The sequence below is a fragment of the Maylandia zebra genome, linkage group LG4 (assembly GCF_041146795.1).
Source record: "Maylandia zebra isolate NMK-2024a linkage group LG4, Mzebra_GT3a, whole genome shotgun sequence".
NCBI lineage: Eukaryota > Metazoa > Chordata > Actinopteri > Cichliformes > Cichlidae > Maylandia > Maylandia zebra.
Window position 1 is genome coordinate 13,562,421 of NC_135170.1, and position 24,622 is coordinate 13,587,042.

At 42.2% G+C, this 24,622-nt stretch overlaps 1 protein-coding gene across 2 annotated transcripts in view; it reads right to left on the reverse strand.

The window, feature by feature from the left end:
- Positions 1-24,622, reverse strand: part of LOC101483114 (protein shisa-8) — a 128,051-nt gene that overhangs the window by 73,114 nt on the left and 30,315 nt on the right. For both annotated transcript variants that reach the window (XM_004560786.4, XM_004560785.4), the window contains exon 3: positions 3,722-3,837. In XM_004560786.4, coding sequence (XP_004560843.1) covers positions 3,722-3,837 — 116 coding nt within the window. The remainder of the gene's footprint in view (positions 1-3,721; positions 3,838-24,622) is intronic.

The window sequence follows — 24,622 nt, forward strand, 5'->3', positions numbered from 1 at the left end:
CCACTTTTTAAAATTGGATCTCATTTAGATTAAAATATAAATATTAGAGTCTACAAAACCAGTAGGTGTTGTCAAGGTGATCCAGTGCTTCCCTGTATTTGTGTTTGTTCATTTGCTTGTCTCTCATTGTGTTAGAGTACAGTTACAGAAGGAGACGATGATGACAGAATAAAGCTGAGAGTTGATAAGCACAGTATGTGGTGAAAAAGATGGCTAAAACTTGTTTACATCAGTGGTGGGAAGATGAAAGTAAAGGGAGAAGTCCCACTAATTCCCCTTTGTAGCTGTGTGGATGAATATTGCCTCTATGGTTTGTGAGAGAAACAAACAGACTTTTACTCTGAAATGCAAATAATTGATGGGAACTAAAGCAGAGAGGAACATCTGGGACATCCTATAGATGCTTTTACATCCAATGAAGCAGCCATCATTAGTGAGTTGTGTTTATTATCATCATATGGCTTCACATCTGCCTCTGGTGCAAAACTACATGATAGAGAGCCAACCTGGATATAAATACAACTGGACAAAAAGGCAACTTTTTCTCTTTGTGTTCGACAGTGAGAGCAGAACTGTGAGCCAACAGGGACCTTTGTCCTTTAAACACGCCATTAGTCTTGTCACAAATGAGCCCTCAGGAAATATGTCCACTAATTTAGGTCTCAACCCACTGAAGAAGCAGAGGGTTATATTAAGCATGTATACCGTGTGTGTGTGTGTGTGTGTGTGTGTGTGTGTGTGTGTGTGTGTGTGTGTGTGTGTGTGTGTGTGTGTGATCCAAGTGTCTAGAGAAGAAGGCAGACAGATGGGTCACACAGTTTTCCCTCTGTGGGTCTGGAGCTGGAACAGCTAATTACATCTTAATTAAATATGACCTGTCTGTCCCTGCACGTCCCCACCCATGAAAGACATGTATGTGTTTATGTGTGTGATGAAGACGCACCAGCTGAGAGTGCGAGTATAAGAGTAAAGTGTCTTTTCTTGTTCACTAGTTTGAAATTAAGAGCAGCACAGAAATATAAATGTGTGTGCGTATCTGTATATTATGCTTCCATGAACTTTGTGCTTAAATGATGAACTTCAGTGTCTCCTGAGCTTGTTGTGTGTTTGAGGATGATGAGTGCCACAGTCAGTGTTAAACTTTGTTCAAATCCTTCCAGTTGATCCAGCCCCTTGTTTCTGAATCCCCTGGACATACTTGCAATTTAGAGGGAACTTGTCAGGCAATATACTTGAATAACAATGATTAGCTAAAAAAAGGATAACATTTGAATAAAAAATCTGATCGATCTAGATATACTGTATGGATCTGGACACAACATAAGTCCTCCATAAAGTTTTTATTATTTTGTGCACACGATTGCATAATTGAAAAAGAAGTGAAAACATACTATGCTCATTTCCACCTCTGTATTGGTTGTAGTTAGCAGCTTTGCACTGTTCATGGTTCAGAATAATCCACATTTAGTTTATCCACTGGCTGAAACAGTTTCTGTTACCTGATTGGCTGACCCTTGCTGTTGAACAGCAGTCAGAGAAGGACTAAGCTTCCCTGAAGATTTCTGGTCTTTTTGACATTATGCAGAGCCAGAAGCACTGCTTGCCACCAGGCAAACAACTTGGGGCCCCAGGTCAATACGGGAGACCCTGAGGGCTGACAAACTTCAAACTTCAGCAAAGGCAATGTGCAAAGTTTACAATGACAGTAGAAGAGACCTGACCTCACTAAGGGGACTTTGCCTGACTCCACTCACTCTGTTTGCAAGTGGCAAGCATAGTTCAGTTTAAACAAACCGAATGACAATGATGAAAGAGTTATACTTCAGGGAGAGAAAAAAAAGTAGAAAAAGGTAAAAGAGGAGAAAAGAAATCACAGTTTTGCTATCCCGCGTGATGCTGTGTGGGTTCTCTGTTATTATTTGCTATTTATTTCTTCAGTATGTTACATCATGTTTATCTTTTGTTCATTGTCTGTGTTTGTTTTAAAATGTGCATGTGAGGATGAAATAACCTTACTTGCTGTAGAAAAAAATCTACCTTGGTCTCTTGTGTTCTGGGGGCCTCTGGATGTCTGGAGTTTTGATCTCCTCCATACCTGCTTCATGCCCTGGAGGACGGGGCTGCGGCCCCCCCACACCCTCTAGCAGATCATTACATGAAGGAACCTTTTGAAAAAACAAGCGCGTCCATGCTCACAGGTGTACACACAGGTGATCACACCCACAAACTACACCCTTTTTGGCTCCTACCTCAAAGCACACTGTTCTGTTGATCTTATGTGCTGCACAATAATGTTTAATATTTAGTATTTACTGTCATATTCCCATATATCATTGTGATGTTGTTTATTCTATTACTCTTGTTCTCTTCCGCTTGTTTTCTTTTTTCTTTCTCAGCAGGTGATCCAGGTGATTGATATGCATTTTTTTCCTTTTTTTTTTTTCTGCTCATTCTGTTGGTTTTTGTCTTTTGCCCTTCTCCCCCGTCCCTCTTCTCAGCTGTTTCTCTTTCCCTCTTTCTTTCTCCCCTTCTTTCCCCCAGTCAAGTCTGTCCCGTATTCAGTAAGTGAAAATAAAATAAACAATAAAAGGTGAATCAAATGGACCATTACGGCAAGGCTGGGATGGTCAATTTGGTAAAGTAAATCCGTTGGGCATCTTTCTTTGCCTTTAGGCAACAATTCTGATGGCAAAAGAGCCAAACGGGACAGGCAAAATAAATAAATAAATAAATAAATCTACCTACAGTACAAATAAAGCAACCTAGCCTAGCCTAACTTAGCCCAAATAGTGAGTGGAGCAGATAATAATAATTAAATTAATGCTAAATACCTAAATGCTGCGAGTCTAGTCTTAACTATGGGAGAAAGACAGGATGTAATGCAACTTTCACTAGAATCACATTATTTCATGTAAATTATTCTGGCATTTAGCATTAGTTAAGTTAGCTAGCCGAGCAGGAAGTGTGTTCAGCTCTGCTAGCTGGAGTATGACCTAACTGAGCATGCTCATCCAGGAGTCAGAGACACGATACCGGCAATCCACTTGTTACTGTAGCTAGCTAGCTACACTTGCTGGCAAGCAGTATTAACACTTCATAACCAGTCAGTGTGGTTTAGTTATCATTACCAAAAAAAAAAAAGGTCTCTGCCATTTCTATTATAATGTGTTGCCTATCAACTTTTATTGTTTCTGGTGTCAGATAATTTATAACAAAGTAGTGATGACGGTGGGAAGGATTTTTGCCCCGGGCCCCAACAAACCCTAGAATCACCACTGTGCAGAGCCAAATTTAGCAAAAACTGAAGTCTGAAGCCAGAATTTTTATCTTAGCTTCCAGACTTTAGCAATTACAGAAATTCTCATCTTATTATTTAATACTATGGCCATATTTATTATTCGCATCCACTATTGTAAGTGAAAAAACTTTTAGTAGTTTTTGTGTTTAGTAGTTTTTTTTTAGTAGTTTTAGTAGTTAATTCTTTGGGGTCTTCATCTGGTAATGAAATCGTAACACTAAATCAATAGTAACTTAAAGTGTGTACAAATCTTTAAAACAAAGTAAATCTAGAAATTGCAGCTAAATAGTTAAAAATTGAATTGGTGAAAATTTTAGCTAGAGCTAAGAGTTCGGTAGCGCCATGTTATCATGTTATCAGCCATGTTCTGTCAGCTCAGTTTGCTTGTATGGTAACTCATACATGCCAAAAAACAAAACTTGCCATTGTTGGAGCGCAGCGCTCTGGCAGAGATGCCGTTTGTGCCTATAGGATGATGAACACCAGTACCATCCACTGCTCCGCCCTCCCCGGGTTGCTTCAGAAGCTCTGTCAAAGTCCTGGAGGGAAGAAGAAAAACAACATTTACACACTTTGAGCATCCTGCACACAATCTGAGACAGTAGACAAACAAATTGCCTAACGAGCTTTCACAAGTGCACTCACGCACATCCACAAAAAGGGAAGAAGAGAGGAGAAAAGTGTGATATGAGGCAAAGATAGAAGAATGAGAGAGAGAGAGCGCTGAAACAAAGAGGACCAGAGGGAGAATGTTTGAAAGATTGCTTAGCTGGGACTGTCAGAAAGATAATAAAAATTGGAAAAAACAAAACAAAACATGGATGTGCATATAATATGAACTGCCTTTTTTTTTTTTTTAGCAAAACAACTTTATCTCAACAGCTTTACCTGCGGATAAAGATTATTTACATCAATAACACACAAAATGCTCTGAATTCAATTCAAGACAGTGGAAGTGAAGATAAAAAGGATGAGTCTCTGGTTGTTTGCCAGCTGGGAGCGTCAATCATTTATAAGAAATAAGACAGCTTCCCCTCTTGCTGTCTTTTACTGTTTGATGCCTTTGAACAAGTTCTGATGCCGCTTGAAAACTGGAACACGGGCAGGAAAAGGCCTGCAGATTTAACTCTTTGGGAGCACGCAGAACTTCAGCTGCAAACAAAGACTTGGACTGAGAGTTATATCTGATGCACAGTATGGCGTTACTCTACTTTAAATGTTTTAAAGACACTGGATAATGGCCATGTGGGTGTACTACATCGTGGGGGTACTTCCTTACTTGCTTCAGGATGTGCTGTATGTAAAAATTGTGGAAATGCACAGCTGATTTGGGAAAAAACATCTTTAGTCAGGTATGACAGGCAGGGCTTCGTGTATACTACTGTTTATAGGGTTTACATGCAGTATATTATATGTGAAGACTGCTCTCAGTGGTGTGCATACATTTAATTCATTAAAAATGCTAAGCCTAACCAGATTCTAAATATCCCACTTGTAACTTTAACTTAAATTAATGGACCTTATGTGATGTAATGTCTGCAAGAAGGTTTAGTCCGGAATAAGTCACATGGAACAAACAGGCTGAAAGAGCTAAGCAAAGATTTTTGGAGAAGCAATGGCAGAGAAGATGGAAAAATGACGGAGAAGATGGAAAATGTTGGTTTCAAAACTGCAATTCCTGCCCCGCTTGATCACCATTAATTGCTAAAATCCACTATTTGCTTTTAATAAGGCCAAAGAAAAAGAAACACTCACTGAATTATACACTATGCCACTGCTGACTTAGGAGTCTATAATTGGTTCTTACAAACTTTCTAGTGTTTTGTGTACATGGCAGGAGAAAGCGCGCAATCAACGTGTCGTTTTTGACAAGGAAATTACTGTGACATAGTCAACAAATCAGCTGTGACCTCAGAGCTGCTTTCAAAAGACCCATAAATATTTCCTCACTGTTAATCTCACTGTTGAAACCTTCACACAGCCTCCCAAAATGCATTAAAGCAATTGTCTTTCTATTAGCCTGCTGTGAAATGGTTGCCTGTGGTCATGAGAGCAGTGAGCATGAAAACATTAACATCAGCACAATATAGTGCAATCAAACACAATACACGTGCAAGAGGCAATGAACGCACCCAGCTTTGTGTGTCTTTGCAGGTCATTCAAACTCAATTCATCAAATTTAAATTCTAATAATTAAAAAAGGAAACTCTTATGTGACAGTCACATGGAAAGATGCACTTCTTAATAGGAATTATGCAAAATTTTAATGTCTGTCATTATTTTTTTCATGCATCAGTTTTGTGGCCATTTTGAAATTCCATTATCCAGAAAATTTACTTAGTTCTATGAATCTGAATTGAGCAGTTGACACAGATTGGTGGATGCTTAAAGTCCCTGAAATACTTGTTTGATCTCTGGTAGCAGATTTGGAGGCCTGTAGAAATATTATGTAAAGCAGTTTTACATATACAGTACACGTAATGTTCTTTAAAATCAATTCAAATGAGAAATAAAAGCTTCAATATAAACAAATTATTCTCAGGCAAATCTCAGATGGTCAGGTGGAAAGTGTCTGGTGAACCAACCTGTTGAATAAAATGCTTTTAGTGCTCAACCATAGTAGAAAAACACTATATTAGAAGGAGTGATGACTATGTGTTTGTGCATTTTTCCTGCTTTTTTTGTTTATCTGGTCGACCATCATTACTGTGACCTGTGTCTTATTTCTTTATAAAATTTTCATGTATATGCAGTATATCAGTCTTATAACTAGTAGCCTACACTAGTTACTTACCTGCCTATTTGAATTTAAACATTACTGTCGCTTGGGGTTGACAACTGTCCCGTTTTAGCCAGGATGTCCTCGTCTAATGAGTAAAATTGGTTCGCCCTTTACTCTAACTTAAATATTCCTTTTATATTGACCGTTACCTGGACGAGTACTTGTGTCACAGCTAGGGCTGGGCCATATTATACCGTTCACGGTAATACCGGTATAATGTTAGGCAACGATAGGAAAATGAAATATCGCGATAGAATGGGAGTAAAACGCGCATGCGCAGTGCCTTTGTTTTCATACGCACATGGCCGATTGTTGAGTGAAACAGATGAACCAGAATTGGTTTGTAAAAATGGTGCAACTTCCGTGATGTGGAACTGGTTTGGTGTTTGTCCGTCAGATACACAACAAAGCACATTTTTTTGCAGAACATGCAAGCGGCCGTTGTTATTGTCGTATTTGTCGGACTAAGATGCTCTTAAATCTGGGAGTAATCTGGGTCCTAAACTCCGTATACTTCAGGTCAAACAACACTGCAGCATCACTTAGAGTTAAAAACTGTCTAAATTCTTTCATCTTTAATAAAACGATCAGCATTGCTGCTTTACCAGGTGTAACTATAAAGTTTAACTTCCAGGCATCCATGAAAACAAAAGTTATTACATTTAACGGAGTTAGAAGTTAGCAGGAAGCTAGCGGAAGTTAGCTTGCTAGTTTCGCTAGTTACCTAAGCATGATATTGCATGTTCTGACTGAGAGATTTCTGAAAAAAATCAAACGTACAGCTCTGCTTTCACTTCCAACATAAATGAAGACAGGAAACTAAACAGCAGTGACGTTTGTAGGGTTACTGAAGTTGGGCTAGCTGGTATATAATGATGTGCTACGTGATCGCTAGCGACACAGCTATGTTAGCATAACATAAACAGTGAAGCTGGAGGACGAACACTAACACTTTTCCACTTATAAAAGTTAACGTGAAGGTTCTTCATGGTTAGAGACAAATGCAATCGCATGGCAGGATACTGTAAACGGACCAAACTTCAGTCAGGAGAACAACTGAGATAATCCATCCACAATACGAGGTTAGTCATTAATATACTGCAACAACATGGGAATAGAGCAGCTGCCAGAGAATTCAACATTAATGAATCAATGGTACAGAAGTGGAGGAAGCAAGAAGAATGAGTTTAATAAAGTTTGATTTATCTGACTGCTTTGTTTCGCTTAATGTGCCTTATAATCCCGTGCACCTTATGGTCCGAAAAATGCGTACTGCACACTGCAGTTTAATGTTGCAAAGCACCTCTTTTTAACTTCAGTGGATATTATACATGGTTATGCTCAGGATATGTCAGCCCATTTCTACTGGAAATGCCTTTTGGTTAAACTTTCAGCAAGGAATTTGCATTTGCACTGTTACATTTTTATAAAGCTTTAATGTACATAAAAACCAGCTTCTTGTTTAAGTGAAAATAAATGGAAGGTTGTCTTTTTGCGCTAGTAATGTTGTGGAGTTGTATTTTGTCTCGCATCAATTATATCGTCGGTTATATCGTTATCGCAAATTTTCAAATATATATCGTGATAAATATTTTTGGCCATATCGCCCTGCTCTAGTCACAGCCCTCAGTGACACCCGTCATGTGCACCAGATGTGTGAAATAATACGTCATTTGTGAAAATATGGTGCCGTTTGGTCTGCGTAGCATATCAACCAGGGTACCTGAATCCCCCATTTACAGTATTTTATTTAAACATTTTTTCTTTTTTGCTTATTTTTCAAAGGAAATGCCATATTGATTGTTTTAAATGAGGTATTGATTTAATTGAATACCAACATTTTACTGCATTTTTATTATAAAAATATGAACATAGAGTACATATTTGTATTATGCCCAGCTGGTTGTCCATTGTGCTTCTGGCACGCCACAGTGTCCTTTATTTGATAGCTAAAAAGTTGGCAACCCCACTGTCGCTGGTTGTTCTTAGCAAACCGTGCACTTACCAGCAACAACATTTGCAATGTTGGCTGTGATTGTGGTGCTAGCTACTGCATTTTAGGAACATTTGCAGCGTGTTGTGAATGTAAATTCATTTACACGAAAAACTAATTAATGCTACAGCACATAAAGTGTGTTGCTGTGCCTGCAATGCCTGAAGAAAATCTGCTGTTAGCTCGCTAGCATTATCAGTGCTAACGTTCCTTCAAAGTCTTTGCTGCAATCAGAAGAGAGGGGAACTGAGGACTGAGAGCAGTAAGCATGGAGCATTCACAACTCAGCTCCACTCAGCTGTTATGAGTGCTCTTGGGCAGTTGACAGAGAGAACTTATGTACTCAAAAGAGAATTTCAAAGTATAGAAGTAATAGCAAAAGTCTTCAATAACAAGCGATAGAGTTTAGTTATTCCTTTAGAATTTGTATCCTGTTTTTCCTTTCACATTTATTTTGGTTGAATGTTTTACTGATTTTTTAATTCAACCCAACTTTTTTGCCAAACTTCTGTTTGTTTAAACATCCTGACTCAGTGTCCTGACTTTGATCCTGAATCCTTTATGAGACTTAGCATAAAATAAGCTATACTGTAGCTTATTATTATTTGACACTTGACATTATGTTATAACTGTACTGCTAAAATTTGTGGATCAGTAGTTTTGTTTTTTCTTTTGGAAGTTTGTGGTCTGTTGGAGTGAGTCAGCAGTCACCGGTAATGTTCATTCTGCCATGCAGTGAACATCTATAAAACTGATATTCTAGTCCTACATCTTTCCCTTGAGGAAATACATTCTTCACTTTTCTGTTTATTTATCTTAAGCAAAATCTATTCCAATCAAACAAAAATACTAACTTCACAGAAATGTGATCTAAATTGAAATCTATTCATTAGCTTTCAATATGCAAATCACCCTAAAAACTTGCTCTTCACCTTTGATGTTTCGCAGACTTTAGCCAATCACAGGACTCTCAGGACCAGACCAGATGAGACTATAGAATAATATGACAGATATGCCAGAAAAGCATTTAAAGCAGTATATTGTGGTGGTTTAACAGGTTAGATGGAGTCCTTGAGCCTTGAACAGCATGGCTTAAATCTCAAATCTTGTTTGGTGGGAGGAGCTTAGAACAAAGAGGTGAGAGCTGTCAATTTTTACATTTTGGCTTTTTTTGTGTTGTTTAAAGATGGCTGCCTACGACAGCTACTCCCAGGTGTGAATATGAAGGCTGAAGGCTGTAAAGCACCCAGCTCAGCAAACCTCCCCTGGATAATTTTCTAGCCAAATAACTTTTTGTTTTTTTTCTGTTTTTCTTTCTTTCTGTTTTTTTTTATTCAACTTAGTGGAATTTCACATATGACACATGCTCTCTGGGCTGAATGTGATTAGATTGAGCTTACTGTCAACAAAGGAAAAAATTGAGCAACTCAGCAGTTTTATTAGAAATTATTACTTAAATTGTCATCATTTATCATGACTATTAGCTTAGACCTTTATCTCTAGCATTATTTGGTTGAAACTAGCATGGCTAAAAACACAAAGTTTGAAGTTAGAGAACAAGAATGAGATTTCCACAGGGATATTGTGTAACTGATGGCTTAAAGGGACATGGAAGTATAAGCAGACTAGATGGTGTGTGCCACATAATGTATCCACACATGCATCTCAATTGCCCTTTGATTTTCCGCTTGCTAGCTAATACATTTTCTCATTAATACGTGTCCACTTCCAATCAATTACTCCATTTGTCTTCCTCTTTCATCCCTCCACCCCCACTCACACTGTCTCTTGATTTTCTTCAGCCTGCAGAATGCTTATGAGGGCTATTGTTGAGCACTTGTTGTTCACTGCACCCCCTATCTCCCTGGAAACATCCTCTCTTTCTTTCGCTTCTCTTCTAATTCTGTTTTATCTCCCCAACTTTCTGGGTCTGACTTTGCCCCCCCCAACACTCACACCCGTTATCTCTCCCACATCTTTATTTTCATTGCTATGAGCCTTTTATCTCTCCCTGTATCACTTCCTCAACCCATCGTCTCTGTCTTCCTTCTCCTCGCGGCTCTCTGATTCTGCCTGTCTTGCACTCTCTCACCGTTGTGTCTGCTCCGTCTCTCAGTCTCTCACCCTTTGGCCCACTTTCTTTTCCAGCCTTTTCTTTCCCTTTAGCATCCTCAGCCCTTCTTCCCTTGCTTCTCTTCCCCTCCCTGAGGAAACTGTCACAAACTATTCCAACTTGCGATATTAACACTCTTGAAATGAGACTGAGTGATGCGAGGACATCGGAGCTGCATATTCAGATTCACAAAAGGGCTCAAACACTGATCGGACTTTGCATTAAAGGCATACGTTTAATTCCTGCTTCTGACTATCTCTACATTGCTGTATGAGGTACGTCACAGCAGCACGGCTAAAACGTAGAGGAAAAATGCTTAAATTGTGGAAAAAAAATTCAGATACCATGTAGACCTCCAATCAGAAGAGCATCCCCCCAGTCTGTACGCTGAGGGAAATCTGGCCCTTTTGTCATAAGGGGAAGAGCGATAAGAGTTGGGTAGATGCATGTGGGTAGGCCTACACACAACACACATTAAGTACACACTATATCCTGCGCCTGCCTAAGTTTGTAATTGAATAAGAACAATTAAGGTTATTTTTCCAAAGTGAGCATTTTGGAGGTTAACCAATATTCTCTGTGAAATGTGAGCTTTAAATTCCTTCATTCATTCATTTCCTAGAGCTATGAGTCCTTCTGGAGGCATGACGTTGGTAAATGGATTTGTGTTTATATAGTGCTCTTCTACTCTTACATACACAGCCATACAGAACTTTATGCTATCAAATATACACTCCAAATGGACTTCCTCTGCAACACATGATGTTATATAACCTGAATAATAAATAAAAGTTCATGCACATGCTATTTAAAAAACAGCAGAATGCACAAAAATATCTGCTACAGATAATACAGATTATTCCAGTGAGGTTTGGAAGAACTTCTGGAAAACTCCAAAGAAACATCTCCAGGCAGTCTGATAGGCTCAAAGCACCACATGCCCAGTTTGTTCCCTAACAGGACTTCCTGAACACCGCAGAGTAAGAAAACACAAAAGCTGCTCCTGATATCTCCCGAAATTATATTTGATAAAACATAATCAACTTTAAAAAGCTAGCAGGCGTGGATCTGTTGAGACTGATAACAGGGACAAATTAAAAGCCCTTATGAGCCCACCAACCAAGCATGAGTGTGTTTTCCAGTCAAGCAGTTTAATATGTGCGGTAATTGCTTCAAATGGAGTCAGCCATCTACCGTCGTAGAATCCTTTCAGTCGTGCGCAATTAGTGATCATTCAGACGTTTGCAGGGAAAAGGATTAGTCTCTGGAAATTGCGCTGATATTCACGCAGCGTGAACCCTCTCAAGGGTGAAACATGTGGCGCTTGATTAGTCAGTGTGTTTGACAAGGTTTTTCTCTTTAATTTTACACACATGGAAGCTGAGGAGACTGACAAAGCTGCCTTTAAAAAAAATATAGAATAATGTGTACTGTGATTTTTATAGGGTATTGTTCTATAGAATCAAAGAGACCTCACAACACCAAGGAGTGTGTGATGTGAGTAATTTCTTATAGAAAGAGATCGTTGTTTTACTGAAAGCACATGTTGGTGCGAGACACACTGACAGGCTGATAAGAGGTTTGCACTGAAAGCCACACAAGTTTATAAAAACATGTATATTTTTATTAGGTCAACTCTGTTGATGTGTCACAATATTCAGTTATTAAATTAAAGCAGCACATGGGTGTGTGGGTGAAGTTTCCAAGAAAAAAACCCACTCTCAAATAGTAGCCTTATTTTACCTCAGTGGCAGAGAGAATTCATTTTCATGTCCCTGCGATATTCATTTTCACAGCTGTAATTTCATCAGGAAACAGTTATGAAAGGTGTTCCACTTTGCTTTTTACCTGAAATGGCATTAAACTACTGTTGATGGAACTCCTCTTATCCTCCAGATTTTTTAATATTTTGAGATTAACTGTCCCTCAGCCTTGCCTTTACTCTATTCCAGTGGTTCTTAACCTTGTTGGAGGTACCGAACCCCACCAGTTTCATATGCGCATTCACTGAACCCCTCTTTAGTGAAAAATAAAATATGATTTTTTTCAAATTCAAGACATAGATATGTTTTTTATTGGTGCACAAAATGAGCGGTGCATGTCACGGTGGAGGGTCTGCCGAACCCCTGAGACCGACTCACCGAACCCCTAGGGTTCGATCGAACCCAGGTTAAGAACCACTGGTCTATTCGCTCCTGCAGTCGGTCTTCAACTGTAAAAAAACTTAAAATCCTCAAAACATGAAGATAAACAAACCCACAGGATGTGTTGAATTAGAAACATTTGGATTTAATATAAAATGTGATTTGTGTTAAAAGGGATTTAAAATATCAGTGTGTTTAATAATACTGTGAAACATCCTGAGCACCGCTAATTTCTTTATATAATGCCAGACTTTATTGGCACTTTTTAAAAGTGAGTGATCGTGCTCCTTGATCTCTGAAGTTCTGTCAGTTCAAAGGTTTTCTTTGAACCTTGGCTGCTTTTTCACTCGTTTTCTGTGCAGTCCTTGTACCTGACTCATTTCAGAGGAATGCTTTGAATCATTAAAGCATAAAAAAGAGACCAATTCAAGGGATTAACTAGTGTCATGTCTACAATTGTTTGCTGCCTACAAATAGACCAATTTTAAATGGAATTTTTGGTATTTGTTCCCATTTTTGTAGTCTATAAAAACACCAAAGATAACACAGTTTGATGGAAATAAAATAGCATTTTTGCACCAACACGGTGACTCTTTAAGAGATATTAACTGAAAAGTGTGCCACATCTCAGCGTGGTGTACAGTGTGCACTTAAAAAATTAAGGAAACTGGACAAGTGGAGGGCAAAAAAGAAGTGTCAGTTCTAAAAAAAACCCAACAAACTATCTACTATCTACTCAACTATTCTGTCTGATTTTTTTTAATTTAAATTTTTTGGTCAAATCTTAACCGAGGAGTTCAGCACTGAGTGCGTATAGCGACCAGTAAAACACAGTGGAGGCTCTGCCATGGTTTGAGGCTGTGTTTCAGCCAGTGGTGTTGGAGATCTTGTCAACAATGATGTAATTATGAATGCAGAAAAGTACCATCAGATATTGATCCACCATGCAACACTATGTGGAAAGCATCTTAATGGCACTGGCTTAATTTTTCAGCATTATGATCAATGATCCCAAATACACTTCTAATCCAGAAGAAAAATATACCTGGATAGAAAAACACACAGGGGAGCAGTCATGGATTGACCTCCCCAGAGCCCAGAACTCAACATTAATGTGTCGTGGTGCGACTGGTGATCTTGCGTTTTGTTTTTTGTAGTCTGAGGTGGAAAGGACGAGTCCTTCTGCTGAGTCCACCTGTGGGAAGGGCTATCCTGGAGTAACACCTTTGCACCCGTTTCTCATTCTGGAGATGTTGCAGTGGTCCCCTGTCAGATCGTCATCATCCTTAAGGTGTACTCAATTACTTTTCTGAAAGTAGCTTTGTCTCTCCTTGCTTCTGCTAGTTGACCAGTATTCCCTCTCTGTGTCCCGGCCTGCCCACTCTCACACTGGGCCACCCAGACCTTTCTCCCCACACATTTCTCTTAGGAAAGGCGACTATCATTACACTGACCACATTGTGCCTGTTTCCCTCTGATCGCCTGTTATCTCCCTGTTTCCTGTTTGACAGATTCACCTTATGTAAATCTGTAAAACTGTGGTTTCTCCGGTGCCCTCTCATTGCTGCTCTTGTTGTTTTTTTTAGTAAACTTTCCAAAACTGTCTGCTGTTCTGGTCTGCTCACTGGGTCTGCAATCAGCCTTATCATGACGCATTAAAGCAGTGTGGGATCATCTAGAGAGAGAACAGAATAAAAGGCAGCCAGCAGCCAGCATCCAAAGAAGAGCTTTGAATTACCTTTAAGAAGCCTGGAGAACTATTCCTGAACACTATTTTGTGTGCATGTGTACATATTTTAATAAATTGCTGCATCTCTTTCCCATTTTTCCAACAAAATATGAAGAAACAATGTGCAGCTCAAGACTTTTGTACAGTTATGAAGCAGCAGAGCAGCTAAAGGCTATCTTTATAAGCTCTTATAAGCAATTATTCTCTCGCTGTTGTGTCATGACAGAAAATTCAAACGGGTGTGTTGAAGTCCAAAATAATCAAGCCACAACTGACTTGCTTGTCTCAATCACTCAGCTGCATGCACGTGGGAATTTGTGACATCAGCTTAACAAGTGGTTTGTGATGGAGTGCAATTTGTCACCTTTAAAGAAAAGAAATATTCAAGACGCACTCTTTCTGTAGGCAATTTCAGCAAAACCGCACGGCTCTCGCTTCCAGGAAAACACAGTTTTCCCTCCACCGAGAGGAAGAAGGCCAATTTTGTTTTTTCATGGTCAAATTGCATATCAAACAGGGCCATAGAGTCAAACACTGTGAAACTAATTCACTGCATCTGTACAGTTGTTTTTCACAACCCTGCCGTGGCCCAGTCCTTGTTGTATAACTAAATCCGCACTATTGTTTTCAATTGTCAAAGAGCGTTTGATGCTAAAAATAAAGTGAGAAAAATACCCCGCGGTCATGTAATAAGACATTCAGTATTGTTCCACACACACGCACGCATTTACTCCCCTGGGTCTTTACCACAGCATTTTGTGGCTGAATCACTCTTCACTGTCACAGCAGGTTAGTTTATATTACAAGGCCCCCCCTCCCCGTGGATGATTCCAGGGGCCAGTAACCTAGCATGAAACAGAGCATGGAGCTGAAGCCCTGCTGTTTCCAACGACTGTATGCTGTATAATTGTGTGTGATGGCGCTTGCCACCTACAGTTGTGCCATTTGACTAACCTACACAAACACTGATTTGTGTCCACTCATGCACACGCAGATAGACACAAACACACACGCGCAGCTGCCAGTCTCCTACCTACAGTTGTGCCTAGGGGGAGTTAATTGATGCCACATAGAAATGTGACTCATCCCTTAATTCCCAGGGGTGGTAATTTAGCGAGGTTACAGTAGGCGGGAATTGTACAAGTGGAAGTGTGTAGTTAGCAATGATTTCACAAAAAAAAACCCTGAATCTTTCAGGGGGGCAGAAAACAGATTTAAAAACTGAACAAAAGAGAGTTTACTCAGGTTTATGACCCCATAAACAGTTTTTTTTTAAGTCATTATTAATTAAGACCTCAAATTAAACAAAACAAACCACTTCTCAATCATTTCCCAGCTTCATGATGAATATTACATAATGTGCTTGTGTATTTTTTGCTTGTTTTTTTTTTATGTCCAGGAAAAATAACTTCACAAGCAAATTGATTACAGTACACATGATTTCCACACTCCTGCACCTTTGCTGTAGTGGTAGGTTTTTTTTAAGCAGCTGATTGTTATGTAAATAAAGTTCAGAGTTATTGTTTCTAAAGTGTTGCCTTTGAACCGGCTGTTTAAAGCAAAAAATGCAAAATGATACCTTTGAAACTAACAGGAGGAGGCAGAAATTTAGATTTACTGGAGTTCAAACCTAGCTCTGTGTGTGTGTGTGTGTGTGTGTGTGTGTGTGTGTGTGTGTGTGTGTGTGTGTGTGTGCGCGCGCTGCATGAATTTATCTGCCTCTTCATCTATCCTTCCTTCTCTTTGTCTTGGAGCATTATGAAATGACAGAGTCAACACTTGAAGTCACTTTTCATCAGTTTTTCACAGCACTTCATCCCACTACTGCTGTCAGAGGAAGACAACACACACACACATGCACATGCACACACACACGCACACACACGCGCGCGCGCACACACACACACACACACACACAGGAGGACAAGATCCCCCACATAAAGGCCACTGCAGTGGGATAAGTGGTAGCATGTATCCTATCACAGGGGTGTTTGATAACCCAGTACCTTTGACACATAAACAGCCACGCATGCATGCACGTATACAGGCGCACAGCAGATATACAGGCGCACAGCAGACACACAAACATGCCGTTGCTGCCAGATAGTGCGCCGTTGTAGGCTTGGTACAGAGCCTGGATCTGTCTCCCACCCTGCTATATTCCTATTAGAGCTGACAGCTGCCAAATAATGTCCCTTGGCATGGCTGAGTGCCTGCTGTGCCAGGGCCTGTTTGCATTCATGCGCGCGCTCTCATCCGCTTACATGAGCGTGTGTGTAGATTTGGACGACCACACACTGGTCATTGGTCCACTTAGATTATTTTTTAAAATGAGTATCATATTTTGAATAGAAACATCTATTTAATCAGGAATTTAGTTTATTGGGGGCCACAGTGCGGAGATGCACACACAAACTTGAGAATAAACTGAAAACTTTCTGAATGAAGAGCTAAAGCGAGAGGAAAAGAGATGAGCTGAATGAAATAACTCAAAAACTTAAACTCGCATCTTACTTAATCAACATGAGCTTCACATCTAGTTAAGTAAGCTCAGGCCTGTCTTATAGTCAGATATAGCTTCAGACTGTTAAATTTCAGGAAGCAATGGCAAAGCTGATGCTGTTACCGCAGAGAGAACCCCTAACACTCTAACACCAGATGGTGTGTGTTGGTCAGAATCTGTCAGCTTCAGATTATTAGTATCATTTGTCAACTTGTGGGTCCAGCTGATAGAGTTCAGTACGAGTCCCTGAATGCTTGAAGCAGATGTGATGAGCCAGAGTGCAAAAGTGCTCTGCTGGGGTCATCCCTGTGGTGGAACGAGTAACTGCGGTAACTGCAGGGCACTAACTGTGGTAACCAAGGAAATGTTGGAGGAGCTGAATGAAATGTTTGAATTTTAAACTGTAGCAAGTAGCTTTATCTGATAGAGCTGGTAATTTATCCTCTTAATCTGAGTGGTGACCCACAAACAGTAGAGTTTGTTTTTGATTAACATCAACAGTGTGAGAACTTCAGAACAACAATTTGAAGTTCTCATGTGAGGTGCCTTTTAAATACAGTTCGTCATATATATAGATATTCCTGGTAGCTACATATGATTATTGAAAATTAAATTTGAATGTGCTAAAGTGCTTTGATAACGCAATAAAAAGAAACTAAGTACAAAAACTGAAAAAGGAAACAAATCCAAGCCCTCTTGCTTCAAGCTGCATGAACCAGTTGCTGGCAGCATCTCAATGCTGAGGCTGTGGTGTTGCTAAAGATGATGTCACAGAAAAATACCATATGTCAGCCTCTGAGTCACTGCCTGCACTCATTATTTTGGGCCATCTTTATTTTAGAAACAACAAAACGCACACACGCATGCACACACAAAGATTCACTCTCCTCAAGGGATTTGTTCTCAAACATTCATCAGTGTGACGCACACATAACCCACGCATGAATACACCTCCACACACAGACGTGTGTTTGTCAGCAGAACACCTATCGTCCTGTGAAGCCTTAATATTTCCGACGATACGCAGGTACTTAGCGTGCTATCGACTCAGCGCCGGCCATCTTTGTGTGGACATAGACTGGATGGTATTGATCTTTTCTGCCACATTTCTGTCTAAACATCTTGAACCACTCACTGCAGGAGCTTCTAACATATGCATTCATTACTCTTTTTTTAATCTCTTATGTAATATTTAGATTTGTACGCATGGTTCAGTTATATATCTCATATGAAGAGGTTTTAATACAATTGTAAGGGTTGAATTTAACTGCACATTCAACTTGCAGTTGTGCAAAACTGCCATTTGAGTTTACTACCCACCCTTTAAAATTGGATAAAGTCTTCCTTTGTCCATTTTATGAATGCAGTGCCCCATCTGTTCATGGTATGTACTGTGAATATGACACGGCTAAGGCAGCACTGACAAATTAGAAACACCACAGCACTCCCTCGTCTGTCCACAGTGACAGGCTGTAGTAAATGCGTGTGAACCGAGGAGTTAAGTGACCTTGGATTGCAACCTCAGGCACGGACACATGGCACTGGCATGGCCAGTTTGCCCAGAGCGCTGTGTGCTCTGCTCATGAAGGTGAGATACACACAATTGAAAGAACACAACAGGACGGATGGATGAATGGCAAATCTTAACTCTGCTCGTTTTGAACGCACTTTGCATGAGCAATGAGATGCAGCAGCGCCGCGCCTCCCAGATGGGCGCTATTTGTGGGTGAGGGGATGCAGCTGGTTAGCCAGCAGTGCGAGCTGTCAATGGACATGCACGCAGCACACTCTGATCTAATCGACATGCTTGATGCTTGGATCCAGATGCACAGATGCTTGTTCCAGATTCGTACCCTCTCAGAAATGCTTTTTCAATTAACAATAATTAAGAAATCTCTCAGCTAATGATAAATACAATGCTGCTGCCAAGGACAGCACAGTCACATGGCAGTTTGTGAAGTAATCATAAAACTTAATAGATTGATTTGTCTTCTTGTAGAAGCACATGAACACTGCTTGCCACTCAGTTTATTGTGTAAGACTTCTATACAGTCTGTTGCAGATGTTGCTGCCGGCTGCCAGCTTTAATTTTATTTACAGTATATAACGCCAAATTGCAACAAATTGCAATTGAACCTGTGGTCCATCATCAAATGTGAGATTTACAAGGAGGGGAAACAGTACACCTCTCTGAACAGTGTCTGGGAGGCTGTGGTTGCTGCTGCACGCAATGTTGATGGTGAACAGATCAAAACACTGACAGAATCCATGGATGGCAGGCTTTTGAGTGTCCTTGCAAAGAAAGGTGTCATGGTCCTGGGTCAAGCGACCCAGTATTTGAGTTTCATCACGACAGTACGACACGACCATGCCGGACCCAGCGACACAAAGGATGGAGATTGTCCGGACAGTGGAGTCGCTATGCGACAAGTGGCTGCACTGATCCAGTGAGGAGGAACGGGAGGAGTTAGCCCGCCAGGTAGGGGTGTGCGTGTCTGTGTTCCCCTGGTTATGGGAGACGCTGCACCCCCTCATCAGCGACTTTCTTGTCTCCGCTCTCCGACTCCGCCCGCAGCAGCAGCGGCCCGGTGTGCGTGCACCTTCACCAGAGCCGTGCCGTTGCGCCGTTGCCCCGTTGCCTCATGAGCCAGTAGCGGTCAGAGTCGGAACAGTGAGGCTCACCACCGACACACCATTGGCTCACACTTCATCGGCTTCCGCATCTTCGCCACCGCCTGACTGCACGGAGATGCCAGAGGCTGTTGACTTCGGTGAGGAGGAGCGGCAGCAGGTGTTACAGGCGTATCGGGAGGATGAGCTCCGTTGGAAGCCCTGGCTTATCTCCGCGGAGGGGCTCCCGCCAGCTGCCCCACCTCGGACCGGCCGCCCACCCTCGGACCGGCCGCCCACCCTCGCCGCCTCGATCGGACTACTCTTCTCCCGCTTCTTATCTGGCACGGATGTGGTCGGAAGACTAGGAGCCGGTCGCCACAGAAATCCAAGTTCCGTCCGCGTCCACTTCAAAAAGGAAGCGGCGTTCACGTCGCCATCGCTCATCGCGACGGCATGTCTCGCCCTCCACTGAGCAACACGAGGATGCTGTGGAGGTAATGGATTTCGACCTCGAGGAGCGGCAGCGCGCCGCATGTGCACAACTGGAGGAGGAGCTATGGGGGGAGCCATGGCTCGCTCCTCACTACGGTGAGAGTTGCCAGGAGCTCCCGCCTACCGCTCCGCCAACACCCACCTCCTCAGCCTCTGCGACACTGCAGGAGGCCCCACCGTCCACTTCAACGGGGTCCACAGCCAAGAAAAAGCGGTGTTCGCGTCGCCGTCACACCGCCCAACACTCGGAGGTGAGTGAAACTGTTCTGTCACCCCAAGTTACCTCTGAGTGGAAGGCGTGTGAAGTGAATACAGACTTAGCCGGAGATATGGTTAGTAATGAACTATTAACCAAACCACAGTCTACACCATTTTCTCCTGTCTCTGTGAACACATCACTAGATAAGATTTTGGCCTCGAACAATGGTGTTACCACGCACTCACAGCCTGAAGTGTCACCTGCTTCAGTTAATGTTTCAAGTACTGTTTTACCTGTGTCTGTCTCTCAACTCAATATAGCTATCACTCCGAAGTCACAGATCATTACGGGTGCGGGTTCCAGAAAACGCATCTGTCCAACATATCACAGTCATGCTACTACTATGCCATCAGTTAGGTCCATACCTGAGTATTTAATGTTTGTCCAGGAGCCACACTCTGATGGTCTAAGCCTTGTTTTTGTGGGTCGAGTGGCGATTCTTTTTCATATGGTTAAACCAGCCCCTCTGAGCCTTACACTACCATTGATTAAGTCCAACCAGCTTATGTTGAGTCCTCCTGTGACTACAGAGACTGGGCCATTAGCCTTTAAGCCACTTACAACTGATGCAGACTCTGAGAACCTAAAGATTGCTGGCTCGGAACTGGTGGTCATTAACACTGCTCACTTTGACTCCTGTGCTAAGATAGTAAGCCCTATAGACTGTTTTCCACCTGCTCTCTCTCTGTGTGGGATTATGCCTCAACAGCCTGTGTTTCCTCAGCCTTTACCTCAGCTCCCTGTCCAGTTAGCAGCTTAGCTCCCTGTCCAGTTAGCAGCTCAGCTCCCTGACCAGTTAGCAGCTCAGCTCCCTGTCCAGTTAGCAGCTCAGCTCCCTGACCAGTTAGCAGCTCAGCTCCCTGACCAGTTAGCAGCCTCATGCCTCGTCAGCTGGAGGGTCCGAGGGGCCCGTTCAGCCTCATGCCTCGTCAGCTGGAGGGTCCGAGGGGCCCGTCCAGCCACCACCTGCAGCTGCCTCGCTGTCACCTGGTCCTGCTTCTGCTCCACCTGGGCCAGCCTCTGCTTCTGCCTCGCCTGGGCCAGCCTCTGCTTCTGCCTCGCCGGGTCCAGCTCCAGCCTGTGCTTCGCCGGGTCCAGCTCCAGCCTGTGCTTCGCCTGGTCCAGCTCCAGCCTGTGCTTCGCCTGGTCCAGCCGCGGCCTCCGCTTCTGCCACGCCTGGTCCGGCCTCCGAGCCTTCGTCCTCCACGCCTGGCCCAGCGATTGTTACACCCCCGTCCAAAGTACATCCAGCGCCTCGGCATCGTCGGCCAGTTTCTAGGCCTCCAGCCGGACGTCATCGCCGTCGTGGTCGGCCCCCAGACCGCCTTTGCCTGAGTCGCCACCGTTGCCTTCCGCACGGTCGGCCCCCTGACCTGTCTCTACGTCATCGCCGCCGTTGCCTTCCGCATGGCTGGCCTCCGGACCAGCTCTATCGCCTGTGCCACCCACCTGGTCGGCCCCCCGACCGTTTGACCTATGAACTCTTGTGCCTGCGAGCTCCGGGTCGGCCTCCTGAACTGCACCGCTGCTGCCTTCTGCACGGCCGGCCGGCCGCCCTCCAGGCCGATTCCCTGAACTTTGTTTGGACTTTTGTCATGTGCTCCAATGTTTCCTGTCAGCTGTTTTGTTTCCTGTTCTGGGCCCTCCGTCCTGGTCCCCCGCCGCCTGCCCGGGCTCGGTGGTCCGTTTTTTGGTTTGGGGCTGTCTGGAGCCAGCCCTTAGAGGGGGGGTGGTGTCATGGTCCTGGGTCAAGCGACCCAGTATTTGAGTTTCATGTATCTTTTGTATTCATTTGCACCTAGCTTAGTTCACTTAGTTAATTTCTAGATTGCAGTTTAGTTTTGTTCCTTAGTTGTTTATGTCATCTCCCCCTGTACTAAGTCTCCCTGGTTCATGTGTCATGTCTGCGTGGTTATGTTTAGTTCTTGTCATGTCTAATCTCCATGTTTTACTTTGAAAGTCTGTATTCATTGTCAGCGTATTCAGTGTCACTTCTCCTGTCCTGTCGTTAGGTTCATGTGTGTCAGCTGTGCTCCCATGTGTGGCCACTTCCCCTGATCATCCCTCATGTGTATTTAGTCTCTGTGTTTCATGTAGTCTGTGTCGTGTCGTCTGTGTTCCCACCCTCCATGTTGTCACAGTCAGTCTTAGTATTCATAGTTATGGTTTCCTGTGTCTTCATAGTTTTTTCCTAGTTTTACTTTCTCAGTTTAGTCATAGTTTAGTTTGTCACTGCGTTTCTGCCTTGTCTGCACTCCTTGTCACCAGACAAAATAAAGGCTCGCTTTCAGTTAAGTTTACTCCAGTCTACTCTCGTTGTGTTCGCACCTGGGTCCACCACACACACCGCCGCACGGTCTGCCTCCGCAGATCCCGACAAAAGGTGGCTATATTGGTCGCTGATTTGTTTTTGTTTTGTTTTTCAATGTCAGAAATGTATATTTGTGAATGTGGAGATGTTATATTGGTGTCACTGGTAAAAATAAATACCGTAATTGAAATGGGTATATATTTGTTTTTTGTTAAGTTGCCTAATAATTATGCACAGTAATAGTCACCTGCACACACAGATATCCCCCTAAAATAGCTAAAACTAAAAACAAACTAAAAACTACTTCCAAGAACATTCAGCTTTGATATTAATGAGTTTTTTGGGTTCATTGAGAACATGGTTGTTGTTCAATAATAACATTATTCCTCAAAAATACAACTTGCCTAATAATTCTGCACTCCCTGTATAGGGAAAACCTCAGCAATCAACTTCTAATATTTTACTAGTCTTTTAGTTTCCACGAACTAGCATCTGTTCATTGGACTCGTACTCTTATTGCTTATGGACTAAGCTTTACACACCCTGGAAAACATGAACTGTGTACCAGATATCTCACTAGTAATCTTGTTATAACACCTACATGAACCACCTTCTCCTGGTTTGTTGCCTTCAGTCCCCAAAGACTAAATTAACCTCGTCTGATGACTGCAGCCGGGTTGCTCACACACTGAAAAACAAACTCCGTGCTCTGTTTGATGCTGTTCAATATATTTGATGCAATGCGCTGTAATACACCAGAAATCAACAAAAAGCTTTGCAGAGCGGCACAACAGAAACAGGAGTCAGCAGTCAACCTATGTTTTGCTCATAGCGCATTCACACATGCACAGATATTTCCTTCACAACTCAAAGTTCAGCCTTGTGCACACGCACAAACACATGCGTGGCAAGGCTATGCGCACTACGTAGTTTGTCACAGGGTTTACGGACACACCTACAAACAGTGCAAGGGCACGCTGACAGTGTTGTATAATATACTAATGGATTAGCAGCTCTCACAGCCAGTACTTGCCCCTAATTTGTCATTAATCAAACACTCACTCACACACACACACACACACACACACATACACGCATAGACACAAACATGTCTGTGACTATGATCTTGACTTTTCCCTTCACATGACTGAGTGCCGTCCTGCAGGGTGGGTCACATCAATGAGTCTAATCTATCAACCTGTCCAGCTTGACTGCTTTTAATTCCATCCACACACATCTCCCTTTCTTGCTTTCTCTGCGTACCTCTGTACCCAACCCGTCTTTGTCTCACAATTTCATTGAGGTGCTCCATTTCACTAAAGCTGCTTCTGCCCTTACACCTTATTTACCAATTCTCCCCTCTCTCATACTATGGAAGATAACCTGGAAGACTCTCTACCTCACTTCTCCTGGTTTTAGAAACTGATTCAAAACCCATTTTTCTAACCTTAAAACATTTTGTAACCTGCATTGCATAGTCAAAGCTCCTCTGGACTTATTTATGAGTTTCTCATTTTCTTTTTCATTTAAAAAAAATGCTGATTAAAAATCACATTAATGCTTACCATTTAATGAATCTGCTCCTACATTTACAATAGAGGAGAGGAAAGGAGGAAAACATTCAAAAGGAGAGGTAGGGAGCCAGATTAATGGAGCGAGGGGATGAAAAATTAACTCGCCCAGTTCTTTCTTTTGATGAAATGCCAATTAACCAATCTCTTTCACCAGTTAATCTCAGTTCCAGCCTTTTCCTTCCAAGTTTTCTGTTCTGCCCTAGTTCACTCTCCATCTCCCACTTCTTCGTTTTCTTTTTTTCTGGCTCTCTAACCCTGACGACTATCCCTCTGTTTCTCACACTTACTTTATTGTCATCCCTCTTTCCTCATCTCCCACACTCTCTGTCCAATTCTCCATTTATTTGCTTGTTGGACTTTCCTGCTGCCTCTCTCTCTCTCTCTGCGCTTAGCTTCACCTGTCAGCTCGGATCAAGGCTCTGGAGCAGCAACATGACAAACTGCCCTCTGATTCACTTATACAAACACACAGATGCACACACAGACACGAGCGTTTATTTGATGATGCACAGATAAACACACATACACACAATAATACAGTGACGCACAATTTCCAGCCTACTTCAAGTGGCACCTTTAGAATCTGCTTTATGAATTACTCTTGAGAAATTTGAGGTTACTGCCCCTGAAACAGTAAATTGAAAGAAGTGCTCTTGTAGTATCCTTGTACAGCTGTGTCGCTATAAGCAGACTTCATATAGTACGCTGATGTTACATATTCTTGTGTTCTGAGTGAGTGTCCTGGAGCTTGTTTGTCTGTTTTACAGCTTCACATACCATCACAACTCATTTATTAATCTTTTTTCCTCTC